A 27,966-nucleotide genomic window follows, 5' to 3' on the forward strand; every position below is an offset into this window, starting at 1 on the left:
AGGGACCGTACACAAATAGTGGTTATGCATTTGGGGAAACAGTTAGCATGAAAGGTGTATAAAAGTCCTCAAAAATCCACATCTGAAGTCAAAACATTGAAAAATTATTTTAAAAACGTTGAAAATTCAATTTTATTTGACCCTCCAAGGAAAAATGTAAAACAATAGCCTCTAATCCTTAAAAAAAAAATCGCTTATTTTGCCATGTTTTGAAAAAATAGATGCCATATTTTCCCAAAATAAGTACCATATTGCCATGTTTTTTAGTGTCATATTTTGGAAAAATAAGGAAAGAAATTGAAAAAAGGAAAAATTCTGAACTTCTCTGCTAATTACCTACCCTTTTTTGTGTAGGTGTATTAAAACTCCTAAGTAGGTATAAGGGCTATGCATATTATGCATCGTGGACCCTCACAAGTCGTATTGGCTTAGAAAACAAGGAATTTTAACTGTAGGCAGTGTTGGTCGAACCGAAGGTTGGCCTAACTTTTTTTTTTCAGTGCAAATATTATCAACAACTCTCTATTTTCGGGAGAGGGCAAAAGATGGGAAGCTTTCCTCTTTCCTGCCTTGTAGCAGGGATCATATACAATTTTATACAACACAGAAATTGCACTTTATTTTGAATGGGTGTTCATTTTGCACTGTTGCCAAATGGGAAAGAGATTAACACCCACCCCCCCTTCTTCTTCTTTGTTACTATGGATTAAGGTCAAGGAAACTTTGTATTCTGTACTTTGTATGTTCATATGTGTATGTATGATAGGAATAGGGTATTAACTATTAACAGTGTAGAATTGGTGTCTGTCTTATTCATGTGAAATTGCTCTTATTGTTTGAGAGAGAGTGAGGAATTTTGTATTCTGTACTTTGTATGTTCATATGTAGGAATAGGGTATTAACTATTAACAGTGTAGAATTGGTGTCTGTCTTATTCATGTGAAATTGCTCTTATTGTTTGAGAGAGAGTGAGGTATTGTAAAATGAACTCCCCTATAAATTTGTAAACGTAATATTAAAAATTCGTTAAAATGCCCACTCAATAAATACCTAGTTACCTTTACTTAATAGGGTAGTAGTCAAATTTAGGGTTCGTAATCCAGGGTTCGAATGTGAAATATGGTCGAAAAGAAAATATCCGAATGACTCGTAAGCCTTAACTATTGTAAAATGGACCCCCCTATAAATTTGTAAACGTAATATTCAAAATTCGTTAAAATACCCACTCAATAAATACCTTTACTTAATAGTGTAGTAGTCAAATTTAGGGTTCGTAATCCAGGGTTCGAATGTGAAATATGGTCGAAAAGAAAATATCCGAATGACTCGTAAGCCTTAAGTGAAAGGATTATATTTTATTCCTTAAATTATCTGAAGCTTGAAGTACCTACTTAAAGGGACTTATTCAAAAAGACATTTTATTGTTGAAAAATAAACTTCCTTAGTACCCATTATTACCTACCTATATGTATATTTTATTAAATCCCAAGTATGTACCTACGTATACATTACGTACTCACACCTAAAACTTCATTTTAAATCAACTTAAAAAAAAAAAAAAAAAAACGGAGAAAGAGGAAGAGAGAGAGAAAGAAATTATGCAAAGAGAACAAAGACATAATACATAGGTAATACCTACCTCATACATTATACCTACTCTACAATTCTGCATTTTACACTCTGTAAGCCTGTACCTGTACCTATTTACCTAGGTACAGGTATACCTACAAAATTAATCCTTGACTCTATAGGTTTTCCCAGAAGGGTTGCAAAGTTATACCTATAGGTACAGTCAAACCTGTCTGATTGGGGACCCGTCTAAATGGGAAATCTGAATAAACGGGGGAAAACTCGAGATTTTTTTGATTTCTGTAATAGTCACACGAATTCCTTTTTACTTTCCTTATCCTATAGGAAGGAAAGTAAGGTATTCGGGTCAATTTTTAGATGGTCAGTTTTTTATCAGTTTTCATTGTCATGTCACTTCTTCTTTTTCAGCTATTTCTCTGACACGCTAGCCGTTCACAATGACTCCAACCCCAGCCACAGCAGACAAACCCTCGAGGGGGTTCCCTCCGGTCCGATCCCGACTCACCTAACCAAGTCCATCTCAGTCCCATCCCAGTCTCAACCTAGCACCGTCATCTCCTACTCACACTCTCACAACCTCCCCGAGAGTCCCCCTGATTCGGTGTCGGAGCCACCTTACTCCCCTGAGGGGTCGGGCGGTCATTCACCGCATCAGAAACACCAGAATGGCGCAGGCTTGGAGCTACTCCTTCACCCTGCTGGCGCCTCGGCCACGGTTGCCAGTTTGAATCACATCGACTACAAAGGATCACTCAATATTCAGAGCAGCTCTGGGGAAACTATCCTCGTGCAACACCCGTCAATACTGACTCCTTTGTTGACTCCCCAGCAACCTCTGTCTCCGTTAGGTAAGTATCTGTTTTCAGGTGCCTTTCTTTTCAACGAATAGCAACAATTTATTTGCGTTCTACTATACGTTTTAATATAAAATGAAAGGGACTTTTCCTATATTCCAAAAAGGACTGCGGTACACTCGTATGTATAAAAAGAGGGCATTTTGCTTCGCTTGTATCAAGTTTAAGCTTGGAAATATTCCTCTCCATTTTTATTATTCAATATTAACTTTTCAAACTACAATTTTCCAACAGATGGAAAATTTACTATCCATAAACTTTCAAGGAACACGAGTTTTACATATCTTGGTGCATTCTTTTCCCAACATGAGTTTTTCCAGATAAACATGAAAGTTTAAAAGCTGTAGTACTTAGCCGTTTCATGTCATCACGAATGTCATAATGTTGGGTTTCAAGGTTTTCTATTATTATTGTAATTATTATCATGATAGTTAATTATTTTTCTTTTATTACTGTCTAATTTTTTGCGGACTTTTATTCAACAGATAGCGCTAAAAGGTTTACTGGCACAGTAAGACTCACTCCCTCTCTTCTCTTTCTTTCTCCTTTTTTTCTCTATTCCTCTCTCTCTCTCTCTCTCTCTCTCTCTCTCTTTCAGTATACAGTAGAGTTAGTCATTAATTCATTATAAATCCTACAAAAACTTCTCTTACCTACCAATAAAAAGTACTTGACAATTCGTTCTCCCTCCCTTTTCTTCTTTCTCTCTCTCCTTTTCTTTCTTTCTCCCTCTCCCTCTCTCTCTCTCTTTGGGTAAATGATAATGTGTATGTACTCAATTTCAATAGAATTTTTACTCTCTCTAACTTACTCTCTCTTTCTCTCTATGGCTTTCTTTCTCTCTGTTCCCAAGTTCCCATCTCTCTCTCACCATTCTTTCCCTTTTGTTCTCCCTCCTCTCTTTCTTTACCCCTCCCTATTCCCTTCTCCCTCCATGTCTCACACACCATCCGCTGGATATTTGTTTCTCTCTCTCTTCCCCTTGTTTCTCGGAGGAAAGGGATTTTTTTCCCTGTTCTCCTCCCTCCATGTCTCACACACCATCCGCTGGATATTTGTTTCTCTCTCTCTCCCCCTTGTTTCTCGGAGGAAAGGGATTTTTTTCCCTTTCCTCCGAGGGAAAAAAATCAAGGGAGAAAGGGAAAAAATCCCTTTCCTCCGTTTCCCCCCCGCTTTTCCCCTACCTACATATTTCCCATACGTTGATATACGTTTTTTTCTGTCTCTGTTTCCCCTGAGATTATTATTGTTATTATTTTGAAAGGAACATATATTTTTGTCATTTGAACCGAGGAGGTGTACATTTCTTTCTCTCTCTCTCTCTCTCTCTGAGGGGGATAAAACAGGGATAAAAAAACCTCAGTAGGGGGCAGAATCGGGTGAGAAAATTTAAGGAGGTGAAATAGAAGGAGATTTAGAGGGAGGGAAATGGATAGAGAAAGATAACGATGAAAAGAGAGAAAGATCCGATTTTAGTGCCAAGGTCTTATTGTTCCGAAATTGAAGAGAGAAGGAAGACAGGAACATTAGCAGGTCAGGATAAGATCCGCCCTGGGTGGGAATCGGACCCGCGGCCTAGCGCTTACAAGGTAGACGCTCTACCAACCAAGCTAACTAGGCTGGCTGTTTGTTGCTACGCACATTGCATATCTAAACCAGTTTTCAGGCGATCATACAATTATGATTACATAATAATAATGGTTTATGGTAAGAAGAATATTTAAAAGGAATACCACCTAGTAGAAGAAAGATGAAGAAGGAGAAAGAAGAGAGAATAGAAAACGATATGAATCTCAATGGGGTTTTAAGAGGAAGAAGAGAGAGAAATAGGGACGAGAGAGAGAGAGAGAGAGAGAGAGAGAGAGAGAGAGAGAGAGAGAGAGAGAGAGAGAAAAAAAGGGGGAGTACAATTATGTTTACATAATAATAATGGTTTATGGTAAGAAGAATATTTAAAAGGAATACCTAGTAGAAGAAAGATAAAGAAGAAGAAAGAAGAGAGAATAGAAAACGATATGAATCTCAATAGGGTTTTAAGAGGAAGAAGAGAGAGAAATAGGGACGAGAGAGAGAGAGAGAGAGGATATTTAAAAGGAATACCTAGTAGAAGAAAGATGAAGAAGAAGAAAGAAGAGAGAATAGAAAACGATATGAATCTCAATAGGGTTTTAAGAGGAAGAAGAGAGAGAAAAGGGACGAGAGAGGGAGAGAAAAAAAAGGGAGATAAGGACAGACACACAGGCAGAGAGTGAGAATTGAGAAAGAAATTGAGAAACTTCACATTGAGAAAGAAAAAGAGAAAGAGGGCGGGATGAAAAGAAAGTGTGTGTGAGAGAGACAGAGAGACAGAGAGAGAGTGAGAGAGAGAGAGAGAGAGAGAGAGAGAGCAATATAATTCTATAGTGAAAGTTTGTGAATAGTAAGTAGTTTTTATATGTCAAGCAACAGTGCAAGTTACAACTGACAAAAGAATAAATGGAAGAGAGGGAGAGAAAAATAGGGGAAGAGAGAGAGAGGGAGGGAGAGAAGAAGAAAAAAATACTGATATAAGGGGAGGAGAGGGAGATATAGACTGACAGAAGGAGAAAGAGGAAGAAGAGAAAGGGAGAAAACAAGACTGATATAGGGGAGGGGAGGGAGAGATAGAACAAGACTGATAAAATGGAAAGCTAAAGAGGAAGCAAGGGAGGTAGGGAGTTTGGTTAAATTGGCTCTCTCCCCAGCACAGAAGTGATAAGAATGAATACTAACATTCAAGATTGCAACTAGATTAACGAGGTTGAAAGTTACTGGACTTTGAGTCCTTCGAAAACGCTCTCAAATCAACAAACAACTCTCTCCTTATTGGCTGTGAAATGAAACAGCCTAGTTTGTACCTGTGGTTTGAAAAACATAATCTGAATTTAACGACAAAATAACCATTGGAGTTAGGGCCCCAAACCACCTTTCTTTATTGAAGTGGCCATACAATGTACTCCATATTGGGAGCACAAATTAGCACGAGTATTCCAAAGCTATTTCCTTCCAAAACAGAAAGAGAGTTAATGTACTATAAAAGGGTAATAGAGGGTATATCTGTTCCAGAAATCTACAGTGAGTAGAAATACAGGGTCTAAAAACACTTCTAATCCCTACATTTTCCCTTCGGAGACTTGAGAATCTCCAATTTGCTCGTGGCGTAAATTATGCATCAAAGTAAACAGAAAATTCAGGCAATTTCAGACATTGTTCAAATAGATAATTTTCACATCATTATAAGTAGGGTTTTCTAAGAATTTTCTGAGTAATCCGTTTTTAAAATTCCTGTGTGAGTTTATAGATTTCAGAAAAATCAGTAGTTCAGCTTAAACCATCTTCTTATTATGCGCGTAACTACTTTGAATTAAGGCTTGGAGCCACAGCAGATACATATACGAGATTTTGCTAATTAAAGTTTAAAGATAATATAGAGAGTAGTTAATTTGTCAAATAGATTTTCTATTTCAGTTCAAATAATGTTAAGAAATGTTTTAACTGAAATAGAAAAACTTGGAAAACATAGACTCAGGTCTCGGTCCCATGTTGGTGAGCAAAATATTCATACAACAATCATTCAACACGCCTTCACTCTAAACAAAGTGAATCATAGTGCCACATTTTAAACTCGTCTAAAAAATTTCCCATAGAGAGTCATGTTTCGTATTTTTTATTAATTATAATAAAATCAGCTCAATGTTACGATCACATAACAGGTCTTGGGAAATAGCAATCCTTGTACTTTTCCTTCCATATTGGACAGTTTTAGGGGGGGAAATCTTTCAATTAAATCTTTGAATCCATGGTAACCCCATAACCGTCTCTTTTTCGTTTTTTGTAGAAATCACAGTCTTACTATCTCAAAGTTGAAATTTCTGCGCCTCTGCACAAGCGCTGAAAGTTGGGGAAAAAAGCCAAAATGTGTTCAACATTGCAAAAGCTAAATTCCAAAAGAATAATGATGTAAATTTTTGTTTGTTTCTCAGGCCAGTACCTATTTATACAGTGGATGCAGATAAAGGATTCAACTTCTCAAATGCCGACGACGCCTTTGTTTGTCAAAAGAAAAACCACTTTCAGGTAAATATGAGAGATCTATTGCTTATGGTCTTATGGAACTTTATTGACTGGATTGTTTTTCGTTAAGTATAGACAAAGTAACTAACAAAAGAATATGACATAAGTATAGGTAAATAATTAATGTCCTCTTGGAATCAACATTATTTTATGGGGCCATAGCATTAAACACCCTATATATGAGAATTCTGAAATCGTTGCTTGAATTTGACTTTGTTTTAGTCATTGAAGACATTTTTTTATAGCATACCAATAGCTCTAGTCAGATGCATCATTTTCAACCTTGATAACTATTTTTGGCACACTACCAGTTTCAATAAAATATATATCAGATGAGTACGTTTCTTACTATTCCTGGTTTTTCCCCTTGTTGAAAAACTCTGTGTGTCGGTGTCGTAGCATGCCCAACCCGTAGTATGTCCTCATCAGACATGAGATCAAGATGATATTAATGAACACGCACTCATTTATGCTATTTATAAGTGACACTTGATATTTATTAATGAACACTCATTAAATCAATACGTATATGTACATCGACAGAAAAAACAGTTGTTCTTCGAACGAAGTGAGTTTAGAGTTTTAACTTGACAATTTAAAACTTACGCTCGACAAGTTAAAACTATTGCTCGACAATTTAAAACTATCGCTCGACAATTTGAAACTAACGAGTTGAACTTGGAAAAGTCACTTGTTTTATCATAAATCTCGAAGGGGTTTTCCGATTTTGATAAAATTTGGCAGAATTTTTCAAAACACACAAAGGAAATTTTCTAGTGGGATTTTGGGTCCGATTGGGCGTTTAGAGACCCCATAACGGACCATTTTCTAAACGAGTTGTACAGTTCATTGAACCACTCGTTTCAAGGAAACAAAACACTTGAAATTTTTGAATTGACTTGAATTTTATTACCTAATATAAAAATCCATTTTCTATCTTATATTCCAGATTACTTGCCATACACAGCTGCAAGGAGATCCCCAGTTTGTAAAGACTCCTGAAGGAATGAGAAAGATCACAAGCTTTCATCTGCACTTTTACGGCGTGAAAGTAGAATCTCTAACACAAACCATCAAGGTGGAGCAATCTCAGAGCGACAGAAGTAAAAAAGCTTTCCATCCTGTGCTGTAAGTTTCCTTCTTTCATTATTTTTCCGTGCTTCCCCATCACATACATTTCAATAGACCTCTGGACTGCGTTAGACTGCGGGGGTAAAGGGACTTTTCAGTCCTATCCCAGCAGGACAAACAAGGTATATTCTATTCTATTATTTATGCCTTTCTTTTGTTTTCCAAAACAAAAAGAGTCTTCGGCAAGATCAAAAGAATGGATTAAGCTCAGGGCAGTGTCCTTGCACACCATATGAACAACATTTTCATTTGACCAGCCCGTTTCTTTCTTCCTTTCTATCATTCATAAAACATCCGGCAGTTATTTAATGATAAGACTCTTTATAGTCTTTATTGGTTATAATCATATACAAAATACAATAATTACAAACAAAGGGCGAAATTATTGCCAGAGGCAATCTCTACCATTCAACCCTGCAATCCCTTTAACTACAATGTAATAATGAACACGCACTCATTTATGCTATTTATAAGTGACACTTGATGTTTATTAATGAACACTCATTAAATCAATACGTATGTACATCGACAGAAAAAACAGTTGTTCTTCGAACGAAGTGAGTTTAGAGTTTTAATTTGACAATTTAAAACTTACGCTCGACAATTTATAACTATTGCTCGACAATTTAAAACTATCGCTCGACAATTTAAAACTAACGAGTTGAACTTGGAAAAGTCACTTGTTTTATCATAACACTCGAAGGGGTTTTACGATTTTGATAAAAATTTGGCAAAATTTTTCAAAACACACAAAGGAAATTTTCTAGTGGAATTTTGGGTCCGATTGGGCGTTTAGAGACCCCATAACGGACCATTTTCTAAACGAGTTGTACAGTTCATTGAACCACTCGTTTCAAGGCCGATTTAGATCGTTGTAGTTGGGACTTTCCTGGAATTAAATCGTAAACCTGTCACAGTGATATTTTGGGTTTTACGGGCAAAGTAGTGTTGAGAGATGGATTCTAATATTCTCGATCCAATCTATTTTTGGTGTTCTATCGTGATATTATCCGGGTAAACGACCATGTTGTGTTATGTAGGAAGGTGCTTACTCTTACTCTCTTATTTATGTTGACATTTTGAATTCTGCTTCCAGTTCCCAAACAGGAGCCTTCGTTCACAGATGTATCCGTTTCCTCGGAAGCTCAATCCAACAACCTTTCAGCATCAAGCTCAGGGTTCAAATCTTCAGGTCTGTCGAGCAACGATGATGAGTTCAGCTATCAAGAAAATCCCGGAGCTTCGGGCAGTGAAAGTGGCATGTATTTGGACACGAGCTTTCAGTGCATTCGATTTCAGGCGTTCCAGCAGACTATGTGGCATACGTTGTGGGACCATAATCTTAAGGAATTGTAAGTGTTGAATTAGGTTGTGGAACCATAATCTTAAGGGATTGTAAGTCTTGAGTTACTTTTGGAGCTATAATTTTGAGGAATCGTTAGTATTAAATTACGCTGTGTGGTGGTAATCTTAGAATAAGTACATAGTCAATCACTATCTATTAATTTATTAATGGTGAAGCTAAAAGCGTCCCTTTCTCGTTTTTCTGGATATGATAGTCTTAGATACTGTCTGAAAGATAAAATTAATGATTATTGACCTCTGCACAATCGCTGAAATCAGGAAAAAGTCCAAAATGTGGTCAACATTTGCAGTATTTACAATTGTGTAAATTTTTGTTTGTTTTTCAGGCCAGTACCTATTTATACAGTGGATGCAGATAAAGGATTCAACTTCTCAAATGCCGACGACGCCTTTGTTTGTCAGAAGAAAAACCACTTTCAGGTAAATATGAGAGATCTATTGCTTATGGAACTTTATTGACTAAATTGTTTTTCGTTAAGTATAGACAAAGTAACCAACAAAAGAATATGACATAAGTATAGGTAAATATAATTAATGTCCTCTTGGAATCACAATTATTTTATGGGGCCATAGCATTAAACACCCTGTATATGAGAATTCTGAAATCATTGCTTGATTTTGACTTTGTTTTATCAATTGCAGACATTTTTTCATAGCATACCAATAGCTCTAGTCAGATGCATCATTTTCAACCTTGATAACTATTTTTGGCACACTACCAGTTTCAATAAAATATATATCTTGCGTAAGTGGGAACACTCTCATTTAAATTACGTTGCCTACAGGACTTTCGGGGGAAAAACCGGATGAAACTCACGACAAATGGGAACGATCCTTTATGTATAGGTGTGGAAATCACTATTCATCTTTTCAATTCTGAGATTGCACTTTCAGTCAAGACCTCTTTCATGATGGTACTATAGATATTGATGAGTAAGCCCATAATTACTCGTATTCATAGCTTTTTGCGTATGCTGAAGCATACAATCACCCCCACTTCCAAGTTCTCTAATCTATGTGCTAACGATTCTCTTTTGCAGTAAATCAAAATCAGGCTACGTGCTGTTCCCCGTCAATAAAGAGACTATGGAGGACAAATTTGAGCTGACCGAAGAAATTTCAGCCAAACCTTTGACCCCGCTGGGAAGGCCACAGACATGCAATTCCATTTCACCCCAATATCCGGACACTTTCTCGGATTGCCAGGTAAGTAAGGACTCGTAAGTAGTCATAAACTCAGGAATGATAGGTTTCTAATGACGGCCTACTCTTAACCTAACGCAGTCTAAGTGGGGGGCCGGGAAAAACCAGCAACACGGGATTGTTCACATGGTCACTCATCCGAATACTAACCACGCGCAACGTGGTTTAACTTCAGTGATCCAAGGGGACAGTAAATCCGCCGCTCCATCTTTAATAACCAGTTTATTCAACAAAAAACCATTTGTATAGTTTGTGTGCGAACTGTCGCATGTCGGAGTGGAAAGTATTTGTACAAAATACGTACCCATATTATGAAAAAAGCATAAGTACATTTCATAATTTGACCCTAACAAACCCTTAATGAATGACCCTAAACAAACCCTTAATGAATTTCAGATCTATTGCTGTCACGGGGACCTCGTCTCTCACGTCAAAGGGAACGACAACTTCGAAACCTCCCTGGACAAGCTCGCTAAAAAGGAGCCGTAATTGATCACTTGATTCTACGTGTGTTCTATAATATAAAATACAAGGTATGCCAACCCAGAACGCACTCCTAGACCTAATTCTGACATTCAAGATTTGATCGAATAAGGAATAATGAAACCATCTCAATTATATTGGAAGTTGTATCTACAACTTAGTCAAAACAAGATTTAATTCATATATTTTCATTTGTTGTTACTTAGTATTGATAGGGCTAGGGGTATTCAAGTGTACACTCACTCAAGTTCCTACTAAAGTGAGAATTTAACATTATAATAAAATTAATCACTCAAGGTCGCACTTGAGTGAGGATTTAAGATTGTACTCACTCAAGGATACACTTGGGCTAGTATTTTCTCGCAGCTCTGAATTTGAGCCTTTTCAAGGACCAAATCACTGGTCTCTGAAATATTATTTCAAAACTCGAATTCCTACGAACAAATCTTACTTCAGAAGGAGGAAACATGAAATAAAAGAAGAATTCAATTTAGTTAAAACACCTTATTTCCATATTTTTGTTTCTGTCCCATTTATTCGAACACCCCATTGTACTCGTATTTGTTATGATGTCAAATTTGAATGGATACATAGATGTGGCCAAAGCACAGGGCATACAGGGGGAGGTAAAGAATGATTGGATCAAGGAGGTCAAGCGAAAACCGACCGAAGATTTGCTGACAAATCGGAGGAGGAGAGACACGGAGGAGTTTAAGGAGAAGATCAAGATTTCGGAGAAATATAAGCCAAAGCACAGGGCATACAGGGGGAAGTGAAGAACGATTGGATCAAGGAAGTCAAACGAAAACCGACCGAAGATTTGCTGACAAATCGGAGGAGGAGAGACACGGAGGAGTTTAAGGAGAAGATCAAGATTTCGGAAAAATATACGAGAAGTAAGTCTTGTAGGATATTATTTTATTAATGACACCTAATGAGTAGTCTTTGGCACTTTTCAGGAGTAGTCCATCAGGACATTTGAAATTCAGTCCAAACATGAGTAGTAGGTAGCGCATCAGAACATTTTCTTAAAATTGAGTTGTTTTCCAAAACAAAAAGAGTCTTCGGCAAGATCAAAAGAATGGATTAAGCTCAGGACAGTGTCCTTGCACACCATATGAACAACATTTTCATTAATGACCAGCCCGTTTCCTTCTTCCTTTCTATCATTCTTAAAACATCCGGCAGTTATTTAATGATAAGACTCTTTATATTCTTTATTGGTTATAATCATGTACAAAATACAATAATTACAAACAAAGGGCGAAATTATTGCCAGAGGCAATCTCTACCATTCAACCCTGCAATCCCTTTAACTACAATTCCTTTGTTTTTCAGTGTGGACTTCAGTGGTGATAACTCGGCTAAGATCACTGTGGGCCGACTGCCATAATCATTTCCATCCACTCTCATTTATCTCACTGATTACACCATGCGTCCATCTTGTCTTATTTCCGCAACTTTTTCTTCGTCAGTGTCCTCTCTTCACCGCAAAACATTGCGCAAAGTCTAAGGCCGACTGTATTGTTGGTACTAAACGAAGGTGAATCTTGACTCTTTTATTATTATTATTTTAACAAAAATAATAATAAAAGAAAGTCTACAAATGTTTATAGAATGAAACCCTTTTCTTTTTCTCTCATTGATAAAAGGTTTGCTGCGAATTCACCATTCTTTCTGTGGCATGAAAGATTAGTAAGGCAAACATTTAGATGATAAAAAGCACTGCAATTTTTAATTATGTAATTACTTAATAATATTTTTCCGAGTACAATATTTGTGTAGGTTTACAAAAAGTAAACAAAAAATATTTTACACAAGTTTCATTAATATTCGATGATATGATTTACTTTTTCAAAGTCTGACTTTAAGTCGGTGTAAAAAACATCAACTTGGGTCGAAGAGGGTAGGCGAAAGGTAATACTGTAAGGGGAGGGAGCTTTTATCCCAAGTCTAACCATGGTCGTCTTTGGCGTTTTCCAAATTTCCAGGATAGAATCTTCATGGAAAGTGTGGGCGCTGTCAAGGAACTGTGCAAAGTGACGCAGAATCTCGAAAACAGGATCGAGGAGTGCACAGTAAGCTGAAATTGACATCACGACACACATAAAACTACCTAATAAATCATTTGAACCATTATTTATTCTTCGTATGGCAAATTGGTTTTAATTTAAAATTCAAATAAACACATACTTGGTTTTCTAACTTTAATATTACCTAGAATTACTTCCAGTTATTTAATGTTTCTTATTATTTCCAGGAATCACTATCAATGGCTTATCAGCGACAAGTGCAGACAACACGGTCTACACTCCTCTTCATTCTTCTTCCAAAAAGCGCAAGATTTCAAAAGAATCCAACAATATTCTTCTGAGACAAGAGACAGGTGAGTTCCAATGTTGATTTAAATTGTGGCATCATTGTCTCTTAAGGGCAACAGGAACTTATACTCCGATTTAGAGAGTGTCTTCTCTTCACCGCAAAACATTGCGCAAAGTCTAAGGCCGACTGTATTGTTGGTACTAAACGAAGGTGGATCTTGACTCTTTTATTATTATTATTATTATTTTAACGAAAAAAATGATAAAAATAAAAGAAAGTCTACAAATGCTTATAGAATGAAACCCTTTTCTTTTTCTCTCATTGATAAAAAGTTTGCTGCGAATTCACCATTCTTTCTGTGGCATGAAAGATTAGTAAGGCAAACATTGAGATGATAAAAAGCACTGCAATTTTTAATTATGTAATTATACTTAATAATATTTTTCCGAGTACAATATTTGTGTAGGTTTACAAAAAGTAAACAAAAAATATTTTACACAAGTTTCATTAATATTCTTCCTGTGCTAAACGATTTAGCACGCGATCATTTAGTACCTGTGAATGTACTATAAAAGGGTAATAGAGGGTGTATCTGTTCCAGAAATCTACAGTGAGTACAAATACAGGGTCTAAAAACACTTCTAATCCCTACATTTTCCCTTCGGAGAATTGAGAATCTCCAATTTGCTCGTGGCGTAAATTATGTATCAAAGTAAACAGAAAATTCAGGCAATTTCAGACATTGTTCAAATAGATAAATTTCACATCATTATAAGTAGGTTTTTCTAAGAATTTTCTGAGTAATCCGTTTTTAAAATTCCTGTGTGAGTTTATAGATTTCAGAAAAATCAGTGGTTCAGCTCAAACCATCTTCTTATTATGCGCGTAACTACTTTGAATTAAGGCTTGGAGCCACAGCAGATACATATACAAGATTTTGCTTATTAAAGTTTAAAGATAATATAGAGAGTAGTTAATTTGTCAAATAGATTTTCTATTTTAGTTCAAATAATGTTAAGAAATGTTTTAACTGAAATAGAAAAACTTGGAAAATATAGACTCAGGTCTCGGTCCCATGTTGGTGAGCAAAATATTCATACAACAATCATTCAACACGCCTTCACTCTAAACAAAGTGAATCAGGGCCGACTGCATTTCAGTGAGACAACGTCCAATAACATGAGGAAGAAGGGCAAGCCGAATCCCGATCAGAGGTACTTCTATTTGGTCGTGGGACTCCACGCCCATTGTAGCGATAGCAATCACTACCCTATCGTGTCACACGCTTCGGAGAGAATCATTGTTCGGGTAAGTAACATTGAATGCCTTCTTAAATAATTAAAATAAGTAAATTGTAAAGTAAGACCTCTCTATTTGCATTTCTTAAATACTTGAGTATTATCTTGATTGATATCTCAGTATATCATCTTGATTGATGTCTCAGTATTACGTAAAAAAGGATTTACAAGAGAAATGTTTGTTAGAGAACGAACGCCAAGTCAAGTTTTAGTATACTAAACTTAAAACAAAGTTGAACTAAACTTTCAATAGTTATAACGTGTACCGAACAAAATCATCGTGTTAAAACTTACACTTCCCTTTCGGTCAATAATGGGAATTTACTTCATTCCATTCCAGGCGTCGAACCCAGGTCAATTTGAGTCGGACGTAGAGTTATGCTGGCAGCGGGGATCTTCACCAGAGTCTGTATTTCATTCGGGCCGAGTCGGAATCAATACGGAAAGACCCGATGAGGCGTTGGTGGTCCATGGTAACGTCAAGCTTACCGGGCATATTATACAGCCATCTGATATACGCGCCAAGCAGCATATTACCAAGGTATGTTTTTTTGGAGGGTTGAAATTTGACCCACTAGTTATCACATTGGCTGAACAAACCGGATCACCAGCCATTCGTCTCTAAGATTTTTGAATGCTTTCAGTCTGGCGAGGTAGCTACGTCATATAGGTAGGCGGAAATTAGAAATGTTGTAATACCCACAGACCTTTCGAAAAGACTGTAGGCTTTACCAGAACCAATTCACGAATAATTGATTTGATATTTATGGCCAAATTCATAGCTTTTGTCATCTCGTTATCCGTTTTCCCTTTACGTAATCCATTCGTTATCTGGATAATATGACGCGTATCTTTACTCTAATCCCCTCAAACTTTTCTAGTGCAACACCAAGGAGCAACTTCGCAACGTGCAACAGTTGAACGTGGTACAGTTCCACTACACGCCAGAGTTTGCACTTCACTTCGGTCTGGCTAGTTAGATTGAATACCAAGGCGACCAGCGACTGAGGGTATGAATACCAGCAGCGACATGAAATAGTTGAGTCAGAGATAAGATTAAGTTCAAACAACCACTCTTACACGCATGCCAAATTAATGAAGAGGCTTTCAGTTTCAGTAAAAAATTGATGTTTTAACAAATATTTTCATTTATTCCTGTCTGTCTTTTAAGGTTTTCCACATCTTCGCGTGCTCAGAAGATAGAGCAATGTACAATGCCAGTTCAGGCTAACAGCACTCCCTGCTCTTGGAACGGGGAGATGTTCTTCCTAAGCTCCAAAATTGCACGGGAGGAGGAGAAAGCTACTCAGCCTGGAACTTTCAAAGTTGAAATCAGTAGCTTCAGAGCGACTTCGCTACGGTTCAGAATTCCCATCAATTCTATTTATTCTTCAGTAAGTACCTATAGAATAGAATAATCTGTTTGTGAATAAGAATAGAATAATTTAAATGTTTCTATGAATTTTTTCCTTAATTTTTTGTTAAGCTGCGCCGAGTAAGGCCAATTGATATGATTTACTTTTTCAAAGTCTGACTAAGTCGGTGTAAAAACATCAACTTGGGTCGAAGAAGGTAGGCGAAAGATAATACTGTAAGGGGAGGGATCTTTTATCCCAAGTCTAACCATGGTCGTCTTTGGCGTTTTCCAAAATTCCAGGATAGAATCTTCATGGAAAGTGTGGGCGCTGTCAAGGAACTGTGCAAAGTGACGCAGAATCTCGAAAACAGGATCGAGGAGTTGGAAATCATTCAGAAGGAACTGACCGATATTCGAGCGAATAGTGTGTACAGTGTCGACCTGACTAATTCACCTGCAGAGTACAACCTGAGTAAGTTTTCTTTTCTTTTTTGCCAATTTGGTTTGTCTTAAGGTCGAAGTCTTCCCTAAATCGAAGAGAGAACGAGGTCAGGATATGAGAAAGACGGCCGTTCCGAGAACTAACTTTTTTTATTTAGGATACTGTTCGCCCCGGTCGAAAATCGAACCCGCGACCTACCGCTTCATTCTTCCTCAGCATTTCTCTACAAGATCCTCTTCTCTGATACTCGGTTTCACTGTATTTAACTACCTGAAAAGTTTGTAATGTAAAATCTAAGCACTGTTCCGTTTTTTTTTTTTTTTTCAATATTTAACTCTTCTTTTCTTTCAGTGAAAGTCAAAAAGCACAGCTCGGATTTCAAAAAGAAAGCAATATGTTCGGACGACTCAGATCTGCCCGTGTGTACAAATAAATTCTATCAAATATTAGTCTGTCTTCTAATTCTGGTCCTGGCTTTCTGGTGAGTAATACAACGATATGATACCTATATAAGAATGCTTCCATATCAAGTCTATAAGTATAGCCGTGTTCGATTATGTGAACTTTTTTTTATAGTCAACATGGCTGAACCAATGAGATTCCGCTTTGGACGTGCACACCATGTCCACACTTCTTGCTCCACAAAGCTGATTGGTTCAGCCATGTTGACTATAAAAAAGTCACATAATCGAATACGGTAGTGATGGGAAAAATGAAACTTTTCAGGGCTCCGGATCCCAGGTTTCGAAACGCTCTGAGGTTTCGGATCTGAGTTCCGAAACTGAAACCGAAACCTGAAACCTTGAAACCTTCGGGTCCGTTACGTAACGAAGCAGACTAAGCAGTAAGCAGGGAGGTTTCAGTTTCAGTTCAGTAGGTATCGAAATAATTTGTAGTGCGCTTGCGCTTCTGTCTTTCTCTTTTCTCTTTCCTTTATTCAAGTTCCGAAACTTTAACTCAGCGGTTTCATGAAACCGGATCCGTATTCTCGGTTTCGAAACCGCGTTTCGAAACAGTTAGAATACGGCTTATCTGTGCATCAGCACTCTGTATTTTACTTATCTTCTCTTTCCAACGTACAAGAATTGCCCCTTTTAACTCTTTCAGATGACAAAATCCACAAATTGCAGAGGAGTTATAGGACCCGGAATCAATAAGATTCTTTTCGATTTTTTCGTTTTATTTTAATTCAATCTACTTTGTTTGCTCTCTTTACAGTGTGATAGCCATGTCCGCGCTTTACTTCTTAGAGTTCCGAAACCCGTACGGTAATTTCGAGACAGCCACCTTGAGAGATTCGTACAAAACCACCCCCCTGCGGGAATATCTGTACCATAATAACAGCCCGTACAGTCCGTACGCGTACGAGGGGAAAAACAAGACGTCGAGAGCAAGAGGAAACTTGGCAACACGGTCTCCCTATCCGAGATCTACCCATGCCGATACCAAGTTCGTCAAACATTACAGGTAAGTGGTGTTAAGGTCCGTCCCCACTTGTCGTTCGGACAAAAATTGTGTAAGTGGGAACACTCTCATTTAAAGTACGTTGCCTACAGGACTTTCGGGGGAAAAACCGGATGAAACTCACGACAAATGGGAACGATCCTCTATGTATAGGTGTGGAAATCACTATTCATCTTTTCAATTCGGAGATTGCACTTTCAGTCAAGACCTCTTTCATGATGGTACTATAGATATTGATGAGTAAGCCCATAATCATTCATAGCTTTTTGCGTATGCTGAAGCATACAATCACCCCCACTTCAAAGTTCTCTAATCTATGTGCTAACGATTCTCTTTTGCAGTAAATCAAAATCAGGGTACGTACTGTTCCCCGTCAATAAAGAGACAATGGAGGACAAATTTGAGCTGACCGAAGAAATTTCAGCCAAACCTTTGACCCCGCTGGGAAGGCCGCAGACATGCAATTCCATTTCACCCCAATATCCGGACACTTTCTCGGATTGCCAGGTAAGTAAGGACGCCTTACTAAGGATTGCCAGCTAAGGGCCTCCTTACTAAGGAGTCATAAACTCAGGAATGATAGGTCTCTGATGATGGAGATTTTACGGTGACAAAGCACCAAATTAACCTCACCCAGTCTGGGGCCGAGAAAATCCAGCAGCATGCCTAGATGGTCACTCATCCGAACTATTGCCGCTGGCTACAAATCTAGGAGCACGGCATTGCATCATTGCGCAAGACCAATTTTCGGCCCAAGCACATCAGTGTATATATTATACAAAACATTTCGATCAAATCTAATCCAAACAAACCATTCGTAAATTTCAGATCTATTGCTGTCACGGGGACCTCGTCTCTCACGTCAAAGGGAACGACAACTTCGAAACCTCCCTGGACAAGCTCGCTAAAGACAACTCTCACAATCTACTCAACCCAAACAACGGCTACTCTTCGCTTCCCGACAGTCTCCTGTTGGAGAAAACGAGAATCACTCCGGCCACGAACACGATTGAAGAAAACAGCGGTAATATATCCGGAGATACGGCCAAAGCAGAAGGAGCCGTAATTGATCACTTGATTCTACGTGTGATCTATAATATAAAATACAAGGTATGCCAACCCAGAACGCACTCCTAGACCTAATTCTGACATTCAAGATTTGATCGAATAAGGAACAATGAAACCATTTCAAATATATTGGAAGTTGTATCTACAACTTAGTCAAAACAAGATTTAATTAATATATTTTCATTTGTTGTTACTTAGTATTGATAGGGCTAGGGGTATTCAAGTGTACACTCACTCAAGTTCCTACTAAAGTGAGAATTTAACATTATAATAAAATTAATCACTCAAGGGTGCACTTGAGTGAGGATTTAAGATTGTACTCACTCAAGGATACTGGGATACACTTGGGCTAGTATTTTCTCGTAGCTCTGAATTTGAGCCTTTTCAAGGACCAAATCACTGGTCTCTGAAATATTATTTCAAAACTCAAATTCCTACGAACAAATCTTACTTCAGAAGGAGGAAACATGAAATAAGAGAAGAATTTAATTTAGTTAAAACACCTTATTCCCATATTTTTGTTTCTGTCCCATTTATTCGAACACCCCATTGTACTCGTATTTGTTATGATGTCAAATTTGAATGGATACATAGATGTTGTACTTGATAATAATTTATTGATACATCAGAGATATGATGGTTGACTTTTTCTTGCTATTTTACATCGTGCTCCACCAATGATCTTCGGCCGAATTCATTATCTGGAACAAAAATAAGAGGGAAAAATATATTAAAGAAAATATCACACCATATGAATATGATGACAAGATCAAATGAAAAGGTGAAACAAACGATCAATGAGGAAAGTGATTGTATGAGAGCCGTGAAATTATTATAATTATGCAATGTGCCTTACACGTATGCTTGTAAATTGTAGCCTGGGTAGGTTCGAGGTCCATGTAGGTAAGTTTGAACAAGGGATAATAATAAATGTAGGTTTTTTTTTACCTGTAACCTACCTATTGTTTTTATTTAAGATCTAAGTTAAAAATAGTTTTACGAATCATTTTCTAAAATACCTACCTCTTCAAATTAGCTGTCTTTCTGACGTACCTTTTGCTTGAATCCAAATGATCGCTTCTGTTTTGACTCAGATCTTGTGAATGCAATGAATTTCTTCCTTAGATTAAACTGAAAAATCGAGAAACAAATGAGATACCTACTTATTAGAATAGGACTATAAATTATTTAGATGATCCGGACAGGGCTGAAAAGTCCCGTTTAATCACCGTTTCGTCCAATTTTCCAAGTGCCAAGAGTGTCAGAATTTGCAAGCTTGTGAAATACTGAACCATGATGACGTTTTGATATTATTGACTTGACTTTTTTGGTGTCGATATTAAGAAGTTTATCGTTTAGATGATCCGGACAGGGCTGAAAAGTCCCGTTTAATCACCGTTTCGTCCAATTTCCCAAGTGCCAAGAGTGTCAGAATTAGCGGATGTGCCAAAACTAACTTGATAATTTGCAAGCTTGTGAAATACTGAACCATGATGACGTTTTGATATTATTGACTTGACTTTTTTGGTGTCGATATTAAGAAGTTTATCTTTTTGGCTCTCAGCCCATTCGAAATTGTTTAATAGAATTAAAATTGAAAAAAAGAAAAAAAAAATACCTAGTCCTTTGTACTTACTAGTATTTTAAAGAATAATTAACATATTACTTACAGCTCCACAATTCTGTCCAAATGAAAGCAAAAGCCCAAGGTAAACAAATTATTCACAAGGTATAGAAATTTTCAATGCAATAGCATCATATGAATATTCATAAGGCCCACCTAAGTTGCATTTTGACTCAAGGCAATACCAGTATCATTAATAACCGGTATTAATTATTATTTATTGTTTTTATTAAGTCCTAAAAGTCACGTCTAATCAAACGTTTCGTTCGATTTTCCACCTATTAGTAGTTGCAAAAGTGTGAGAATTAGTGGATGTGCCAAAACCACCTTGAGATAATTTACAAGCTTGCGTTAAAAGTATTATAATACAATCAAGTGCAGCACGTGTAAAAGAATAAACTTATTTCAACTGTTAAAGTTTACTGCATAATTGATTCTCTTGACCTAAATGAGCTTTCTATTTTTAACTGAGAAGGCTTTTCTCCTTCTTATGGATATCTTCCCACCTTCACAATATTTTCCCTAATGTCTTGAGGTTCCAGGGTAATATCTTCCTTTATTCTCTTGGGAGATTTCGTACTTTTTGCTGGTATTTAATGTTTTATTGTGGTAAACAATCTTGGATTTCGTAGGCTTCTTCCGCATTATACTGTTCCCTCTTAATATTTTTGTCAAATGGTCAGTTGAATTGGAGTAAGTAGGTACCTAAATCCTTGACCAAAATGTCATTTCTTCTTCACCTTTTGTGTAAAACTTCAAACTAAAGATATAGCTTTCTGTGTAAAAACTACAACAAAAGCAACGTCTTCCTACTCTTGTGCAAAATTTTGCACATCACCATTTGTGCAGTTTTTCAATTGCAGGTATAATACAATTAAGTGCAGCACGTGTAAAAGAATAAACTTATTTCAACTGTTAAAGTTTACTGCATAATTGATTCTCTTGACCTAAATGAGCTTTCTATTTTTAACTGAGAAGGCTTTTCTCCTTCTTATGGATATCTTCCCACCTTCACAATGTTTTCCCTAATGTCTTGAGGTTCCTGGGTAATATCTTCCTTTATTCTCTTGGGAGATTTCGTACTTTTTGCTGGTATTTAATGTTTTATTGTGGTAAACAATCTCGGATTTCGTAGGCTACTTCCGCATTATACTGTTCCCTCTTAATATTTTTGTCAAATGTTCAGTTGAGTTGGAGTAAGTAGGTAGGTACCTAAATCCTTGACCAAAATGTCATTTCTTCTTCACCTTTTGTGTAAAACTTCAAACTAAAGATATAGCCTTCTGTGTAAAAACTACAACAAAAGCAACGTCTTCCTACTCTTGTGCAAAATTTTGCACATCACCATTTGTGCAGTTTTTCAATTGCATAAAGCAAAGTCAATGTTTTTGAGTCTAAAATAGACAGAATCCTACTCAGAACATAAAAGTTATGTTTTATCTGCACGCCCGCTGGGATGTCAACATATCCAAAACAATAGGGTCGTTAAGATCATCAAAACTTGAGATCTTGCAGGTGTGACCATTATAACACCAAAACATTGTTTTTTTTCGCACTTGGAATAAAGTTAAGCAATACCACAAGTCACTATTCTCTCCCGATTTGGTGGGTTACGAGTGTTCAAAGTGACTAGTACAAATTATTTGTCCTCATTTTGATAGAATTTTCATGACTGAAAAATAAATCTCATGTTTATTTTCGGACAGCAGTTTATAAAAGCCGGTTATAAAGGCAATATCCTTTATCATAGGCAGGTAGATACACCACCTACCTCGGTGGTGTAGTGGTCAAGGCGCTCGCCTGGTAAACAGGAGGGCGTGGGTTCAATCCCAGCCGAGGTATGGAATCCTCAATATAATTTGAGAATTTGACCACAATAATAGTAGTAGCCTACTGCTGGAGTAAAGGGACTTTTCAGTCCTATGAGAACATAATTTGAGAATTTGACCACAATAATAGTAGTAGCCTACTGCTGGAGTAAAGGGACTTTTCAGTCCTATGCGAGCAGTATAAATAAGCACTATTGTTATTATTATTAATTGGGAAATTTTGACAAATCTTTTGTATGAAATCTGCCTGAAACAGGATAGCACCTAGCACCTACCTAATATTAGGTGGATAAGTAAGAAAGATAAATTTTGGTGCCTAAGTAATAAAGAGAAAATACAAGAACTGTTTTCAATGTTGATGATTTGATAAAACATTTGAATTGCAATGTGTATCTTCCATATTCGTGCTGAAATGACGTATTGTCATGATGTGTGTTATTGTGTGAAATGACTCTTTTCATATTTTGTTCAACAGGAAAATTCTTAACTGACACGAGAGATTTTGAGTTGGGATTGAAGGGGGGGCTGAATTCGTAATCATGGAGAAAATTTTCAAGCAAGCACTTGAGTGATATAATGCAGGTATGCCTACGTAGGTATATTTTTCACAGGTATACCTATGTAGGTATAAATAAGATAGAGATACACCTATGGTAAGTACCTATATTGTACGTGTCTACATAGTTGTAAGTGAAATACGAGTACAAATTTTTGTCGATGGTGGGAATCGAACCCGGTATCTTCTGCATGGCAAGTGAGCGCATTACCACTGGGCTATCTATGCTCTCGTCTTAAAATGTTTCTATAGGAATGCGCTTTTGGATTAAAACTTTTCCTCGAAACAACCACATGTAACTTATCCCTTATATTTTTGTAAAACTGAAGTGCAAAGTCCAAAAAATAACAAATCAAGAAAGAAAAGTCAAAATTTAATTAAAGAATTATCATTATGTAAAGTAAAGAAGATCCAAACTTAAATTAAAAATAAACACCTACTTTTATTTTTAATCTAATAATCTACTTGAAGTTTTCTAAGTTTTCCCAAGACTTGTATGTTGTTCATACACATACCTATGGTTGCAATTTTAGGTATACAACTATACAAGCTATATCGTATACTCAAGGATACTTGAAAGAACAGCATTTTTTTAAACCTAATTGGCCTAGTCTCAAAATTTGACTCATAAATCAAACAACCTAGTTCTTATTGTGGCTTTGTGGTTTTGTTGGCTAATTTCATAAACCAATTTCATGTTAGGTCCAAAAGAAAGCTCTATCTTGAAGTTTTCTATGTTTTCCCAAGACTTGTATGTTGTTCATACACATACCTATGGTTGCAATTTTAGGTATACAAGCTATATCGTATACTCAAGGATACTTGAAAGAACAGCATTTTTTTTAAACCTAATTGGCCTAGTCTCAAAATTTGACTCATAAACCAAACAACCTAGTTCTTATTGTGGCTTTGTGGTTTTGTTGGCTAATTTCATAAACCAATTTCATGTTAGGTCCAAAAGAAAGCTCTATGGATCTTGCAGGTGTGACCATTATAACACCAAAACATTGTTTCTTTCGCACTTGGAATAAAGTTGAGCAATACCACAAGTCACTATTCTCTCCCGATTTGGTGGGTTACGAGTGTTCAAAGTGACTAGTACAAATTATTTGTCCTCATTTTGAAAAGCTCTATTCATAAAACCATGGTTACTCGAGCAGTTATATATCTGGTACGAAGGATTGACTAAATCAACAAAATTTATGTTACCTATGCACTTTTATCATGTCTTAACAACTGAACTGATATTAATCTATTCTTCTACATAAGGCTGGGATAGAACCCACACCCTCCTGTTTACCAGACGAACGCCTCAAACCCTACAATCATCACCAAGGTAGGTTAAAACACGTATATGACAGACTACAGATTTTCTAAAAGTTGTGCCCGAAAAGTACTACCTAAATGTACTTAGTGGAACAAGAAAAGATTTTTGTTATAAAGAAAGTAATCAATAAGTACATTATTATTATTCTTATTATTATTATTCTAATGCGTAATCACTTTATTAAGGTACATAATATTACATATGGGAAATAACTTTCAACATATGAATATCTAAATTTCTCTCATTCATTCCACCGGCATTACCACCGGGCTATCTATGCTCTCGTCTTGATGTTTCTATAGGAATGCGCTTTTGGATTAAAACTTTTCCTCAAAACAACCACATGTAACTTATCCCTTATGTTTTTGTAAAACTGAAGTTCAAAGTCCAAAAAATAACAAATCAAGAAAGAAAAGTCAAAATTTAATTAAAGAATTATCATTATGTAAAGTAAAGAAGATCCAAACTTGTACACATATGTATCGTATTATGATTTATAGATAGCCTTACAGGGTTATTAGGTGACCAAGTACCTTCGGACTAAACTGGCTATACAAGATCTTCTTATTAGAATATGTTAAGCAAGAAAACCTACACTGTATAATGAAAAGTGATAGCTGTTAAATAGTAATATGTTGTTTGTTTTGAATATAATACACCGAATAGATTAGGTTTTCTGAGCCAAGGCTGCAAGGTTGTTCCTACAATAAAAACATGTACCTAGGTCTTCACATAACGGACAAAAATATTGTAGGTAAACCACAGCCTTTCCTCGACGAAAGACAGCCTGACAGCACAAACTTGCAACATAGCACTTTTACAGAATCTGTAGTCCGTCGAGACAACGAAAATGTGTAGGTAGCAAAAATTGAGCCAAGACAACCAGATAGACAGAGAGGAGCCATAATAGCGCCTACACGTCTTGCACAGATTTCATTAGTATTGACAATGATTGTCCTGAAGTATTTATTTATGTCTATAATGATTTCGCATAGACCATTAGGATGAGATGGAATAGGAAATAGACAGGGTGTACTAAGAAATAGTAGTTATAGAGTGGTAGATAGTGAGCGACACATGACTCTTTGTCCTCTGAAACCCGTGCTTCGCTACGCGAAAAATGACATGCTGGCCATTATTTCTGATCCAACGTTTTTAGCTGAATTCCTTTTAGGGCTGAGCTTTTTTTTATCATTATTTTTTATGTTAACTTTGGAGTTCTAGATCGACAAGTCTGTTAAGAATGTCTCAAAGAAACCTTTGTAAAGAAACTGTTTCTAAATCAAAACAAATCTTTCTAGAGATCCTAAAGGACAGATACGTTAGGCAAACTTTGAGAATTATAAAGTTCTCTAGAACTCTAGACCAGTTTGAAATGACGTGATTCTGATACCCCCTGTTTATAATTAATCTATTTTTATGGTTTCTGAGGCCATCAATCTCAAGTGTCAACAAGAGAGACATTAGTCATTGGCACTGCAGACTTAACTGGCATGTTGTTCTCAATTACGTGCCATATTAGGATCTTTTATAACTCAGTTAATAAAGCATCAGGTTCATTCATTAGGCACTTGAGATACTGTAGCGCCATTTCGAAAGTAAAGTCGCTGTCTAGGTGGAGGGTTAAAGGCGAGATATAGGTAGTGCGATTTGGTGTTTCAGATAGTTTTGATGTGGTAGAAGGAGATAGATATCGTGTCAGAGGTAATTTTGTGATTAACAATTTAACACTAAAGTTATGACATTCTTCCACAGTTCGGCAATAGTACAAAGAAGTAATTCATTACATTTCCAACAGGTAGATATCGTGTCAGAGGTAATGTTGTGATTAACAATTTAACACTAAAGTTATGACATTCTTCCACAGTTCGGCAATAGTACAAAGAAGTAATTCATTACATTTCCAACAGAAAGATTATATTCATAACTGCATTTTACGAGTACCTTTATCTCGATAATATCGTATTAATGTGTGATTAAAATAAACAATTAATCCCAGTCGTGAAGGAATAATAAAATTGAATGTAATTATTAATGTATGCATGCCATGAACTTTCTGGTTATCTCGTTCTCATCACTGCAAAGCGTGGATCGAAGAGGGAAAATATTTCAAAAGTTGCAAACTTTTGCAGAAGATCTTTTACATGCTGCGTAGTTTCAGTTGCCTTTGACAGAAAATATTGGCTATTTAACTTTGTAAAGGGGGTACCATGTCAAGTACCCAATAAAATTATGGAAATACAAAGATTTTTTCTTCATTTGACTAGGATGTTAATTCCTTCTTTCAAAATTTTATTGAGGTACTTTGATTCATTATTTTTCAGTTGTAGGTATCACTTGTGCTAAGTTCATAAGCCTTATCCTTGCAGCGCGAAAACCGTAATTGAATTTGGCTTCCCACCTATCCCCCAAATCTATCCAAACTTTGATTTCGTGTTATCTGGAATCAAAACTGGAGTCGAAACAATCCAAGAATTTCGCTAAAACTGTTCAAAGTTTTGTTAAAAGTGTCCTTCCCAAATTCCTGATCCTGATGTTGTCAACCTGGATAAAAACACAAAGCACGTACATGATGGGGACAACAGCAAACTTTCACCTTGTAGGTATCCCTAATATTCTTCATCAGAGGATGTTTGGAATTTTGGTGTCCTAATTTAAAGTTTTTCTTTTCCTGAATAATGTGATAAACATAATGAATAGCTGCAGAATAGTAATCATATTGCTTATTTATACTGCCCGAATAAGACTAAAGTCCCTGAGGAGTTGAAGACTCAATGATACACTCAGAATCATCCTAATGATCTTTAATATCACCGCGAATCAAACGTTACGCAGTCCTCATTTTTGTTAATTCACTTAATTGATGAGTAGATTTTGATCCTATAACTTCCTTGTGACCTTTAATTCTTGAAGTTGTCCCAAAAAGAGAAACTTGCAGCCGACTGAATCGGTCCAATTCAATCGGCAAAGTATTTATCAAAGATACACGTACATTTCGATAACACAAATTTCGTGTTCGAATACTTTTTTTACGCCTCCAAAATGATTGAAACTTTACGTGTAGGTAGGTACATGAATTTACAACGATATTGAAGTAGCTGAGACTTGTAACAAATCTAGAATGGAAAAACTCAGATATTTACGCCTATCAATAACTAAAGGCAAGAAGACCAAATGTCTGACACCCTGCCTCCGGAAATGCAAAAAATATTAGATAAAAACTCCGATATGAGTAATTCGAGATGCAAGGCGGTTTGATGACTTAACTCTAGACGTGCCAGCAACACCCCACCATTCACACAGTTTTTTTCTTCTTCTTCTTTTTTAAAAATGTAATTTTTGTATCTCCTCAAACCTCATTTAAATTTAGTCCATCTCTAGGGACAACGGAATTTTCATGACTGAAAAATAAATCTCATGTTTATTTTCGGACAGCAGTTTATAAAAGCCGGTCCCAAAGGCAATATCCTTTATCATAGGCAGGTAGATACCCACCCAATAAACAACATAATTGGGAAAATTCGACAAATCTTTTGTATGAAATCTGCCTAAAACAGGATAGCACCTACCTAATATTAGGTGGATAACTAAGAAAGATAAATTTTGGTGCCTAAATAATAAAGAGAAAATACAAGAACTGTTTTCAATGCTGATGATTTGATAAAACATTGGAATTGCAATGTGTATCTTCCATATTCGTGCTGAAATGACGTATTGTCATGATGTGTGTTATTGTGTGAAATGACTCTTTTCATATTTAGGTAGGTACGCAGAAATTCGAGATATTTTTTAATAAGTCTCTAACAAAAACGTTACCCACATTACGGTTTCAATATAAGTAGGAGCGGCGTATTTTGTTTCGTGGATTCTAAAGCCCTTCTAATCTTTAAAGAATGTAATGGAAATTTGAAAATAACTTTACTGGGTTATTCCCAGTTTGGAAGATCCCAGTTAAAGGGTA

General features: G+C 36.5%; 2 protein-coding genes and 1 long non-coding RNA gene across 3 annotated transcripts in view; 2 read left to right on the plus strand and 1 right to left on the minus strand.

Moving 5' to 3' along the window:
- Positions 1-15,318, plus strand: part of LOC113465652 (myelin regulatory factor-like) — a 19,926-nt gene extending 4,608 nt beyond the window's left edge. The window contains exons 2-9 of the mRNA XM_026820342.1: positions 1,999-2,438; positions 5,595-5,622; positions 6,446-6,539; positions 7,486-7,664; positions 12,057-12,096; positions 14,184-14,348; positions 14,679-14,879; positions 15,220-15,318. Of these exons, the coding sequence (XP_026676143.1) occupies positions 1,999-2,438; positions 5,595-5,622; positions 6,446-6,539; positions 7,486-7,664; positions 12,057-12,096; positions 14,184-14,348; positions 14,679-14,879; positions 15,220-15,318 (1,246 nt within the window). The remainder of the gene's footprint in view (positions 1-1,998; positions 2,439-5,594; positions 5,623-6,445; positions 6,540-7,485; positions 7,665-12,056; positions 12,097-14,183; positions 14,349-14,678; positions 14,880-15,219) is intronic.
- The window catches only part of LOC113465650, a 32,836-nt gene continuing 16,326 nt past the window's right edge, over positions 11,457-27,966 (plus strand). The window contains exon 1 of the mRNA XM_026820333.1: positions 11,457-11,614. The gene's annotated coding sequence lies outside the window, so the exon portion shown is untranslated. The remainder of the gene's footprint in view (positions 11,615-27,966) is intronic.
- On the minus strand, positions 18,693-20,363 carry LOC103504894. The gene is made up of 3 exons (XR_541146.3): positions 20,340-20,363; positions 19,723-19,800; positions 18,693-19,370 (listed from the first exon to the last, which is right to left on the minus strand). It is a non-coding gene; the product is annotated as an uncharacterized LOC103504894 (long non-coding RNA).

This window comes from Diaphorina citri, unplaced genomic scaffold (genome assembly GCF_000475195.1).
Source record: "Diaphorina citri unplaced genomic scaffold, Diaci psyllid genome assembly version 1.1 scaffold139, whole genome shotgun sequence".
Taxonomy (NCBI): domain Eukaryota; kingdom Metazoa; phylum Arthropoda; class Insecta; order Hemiptera; family Psyllidae; genus Diaphorina; species Diaphorina citri.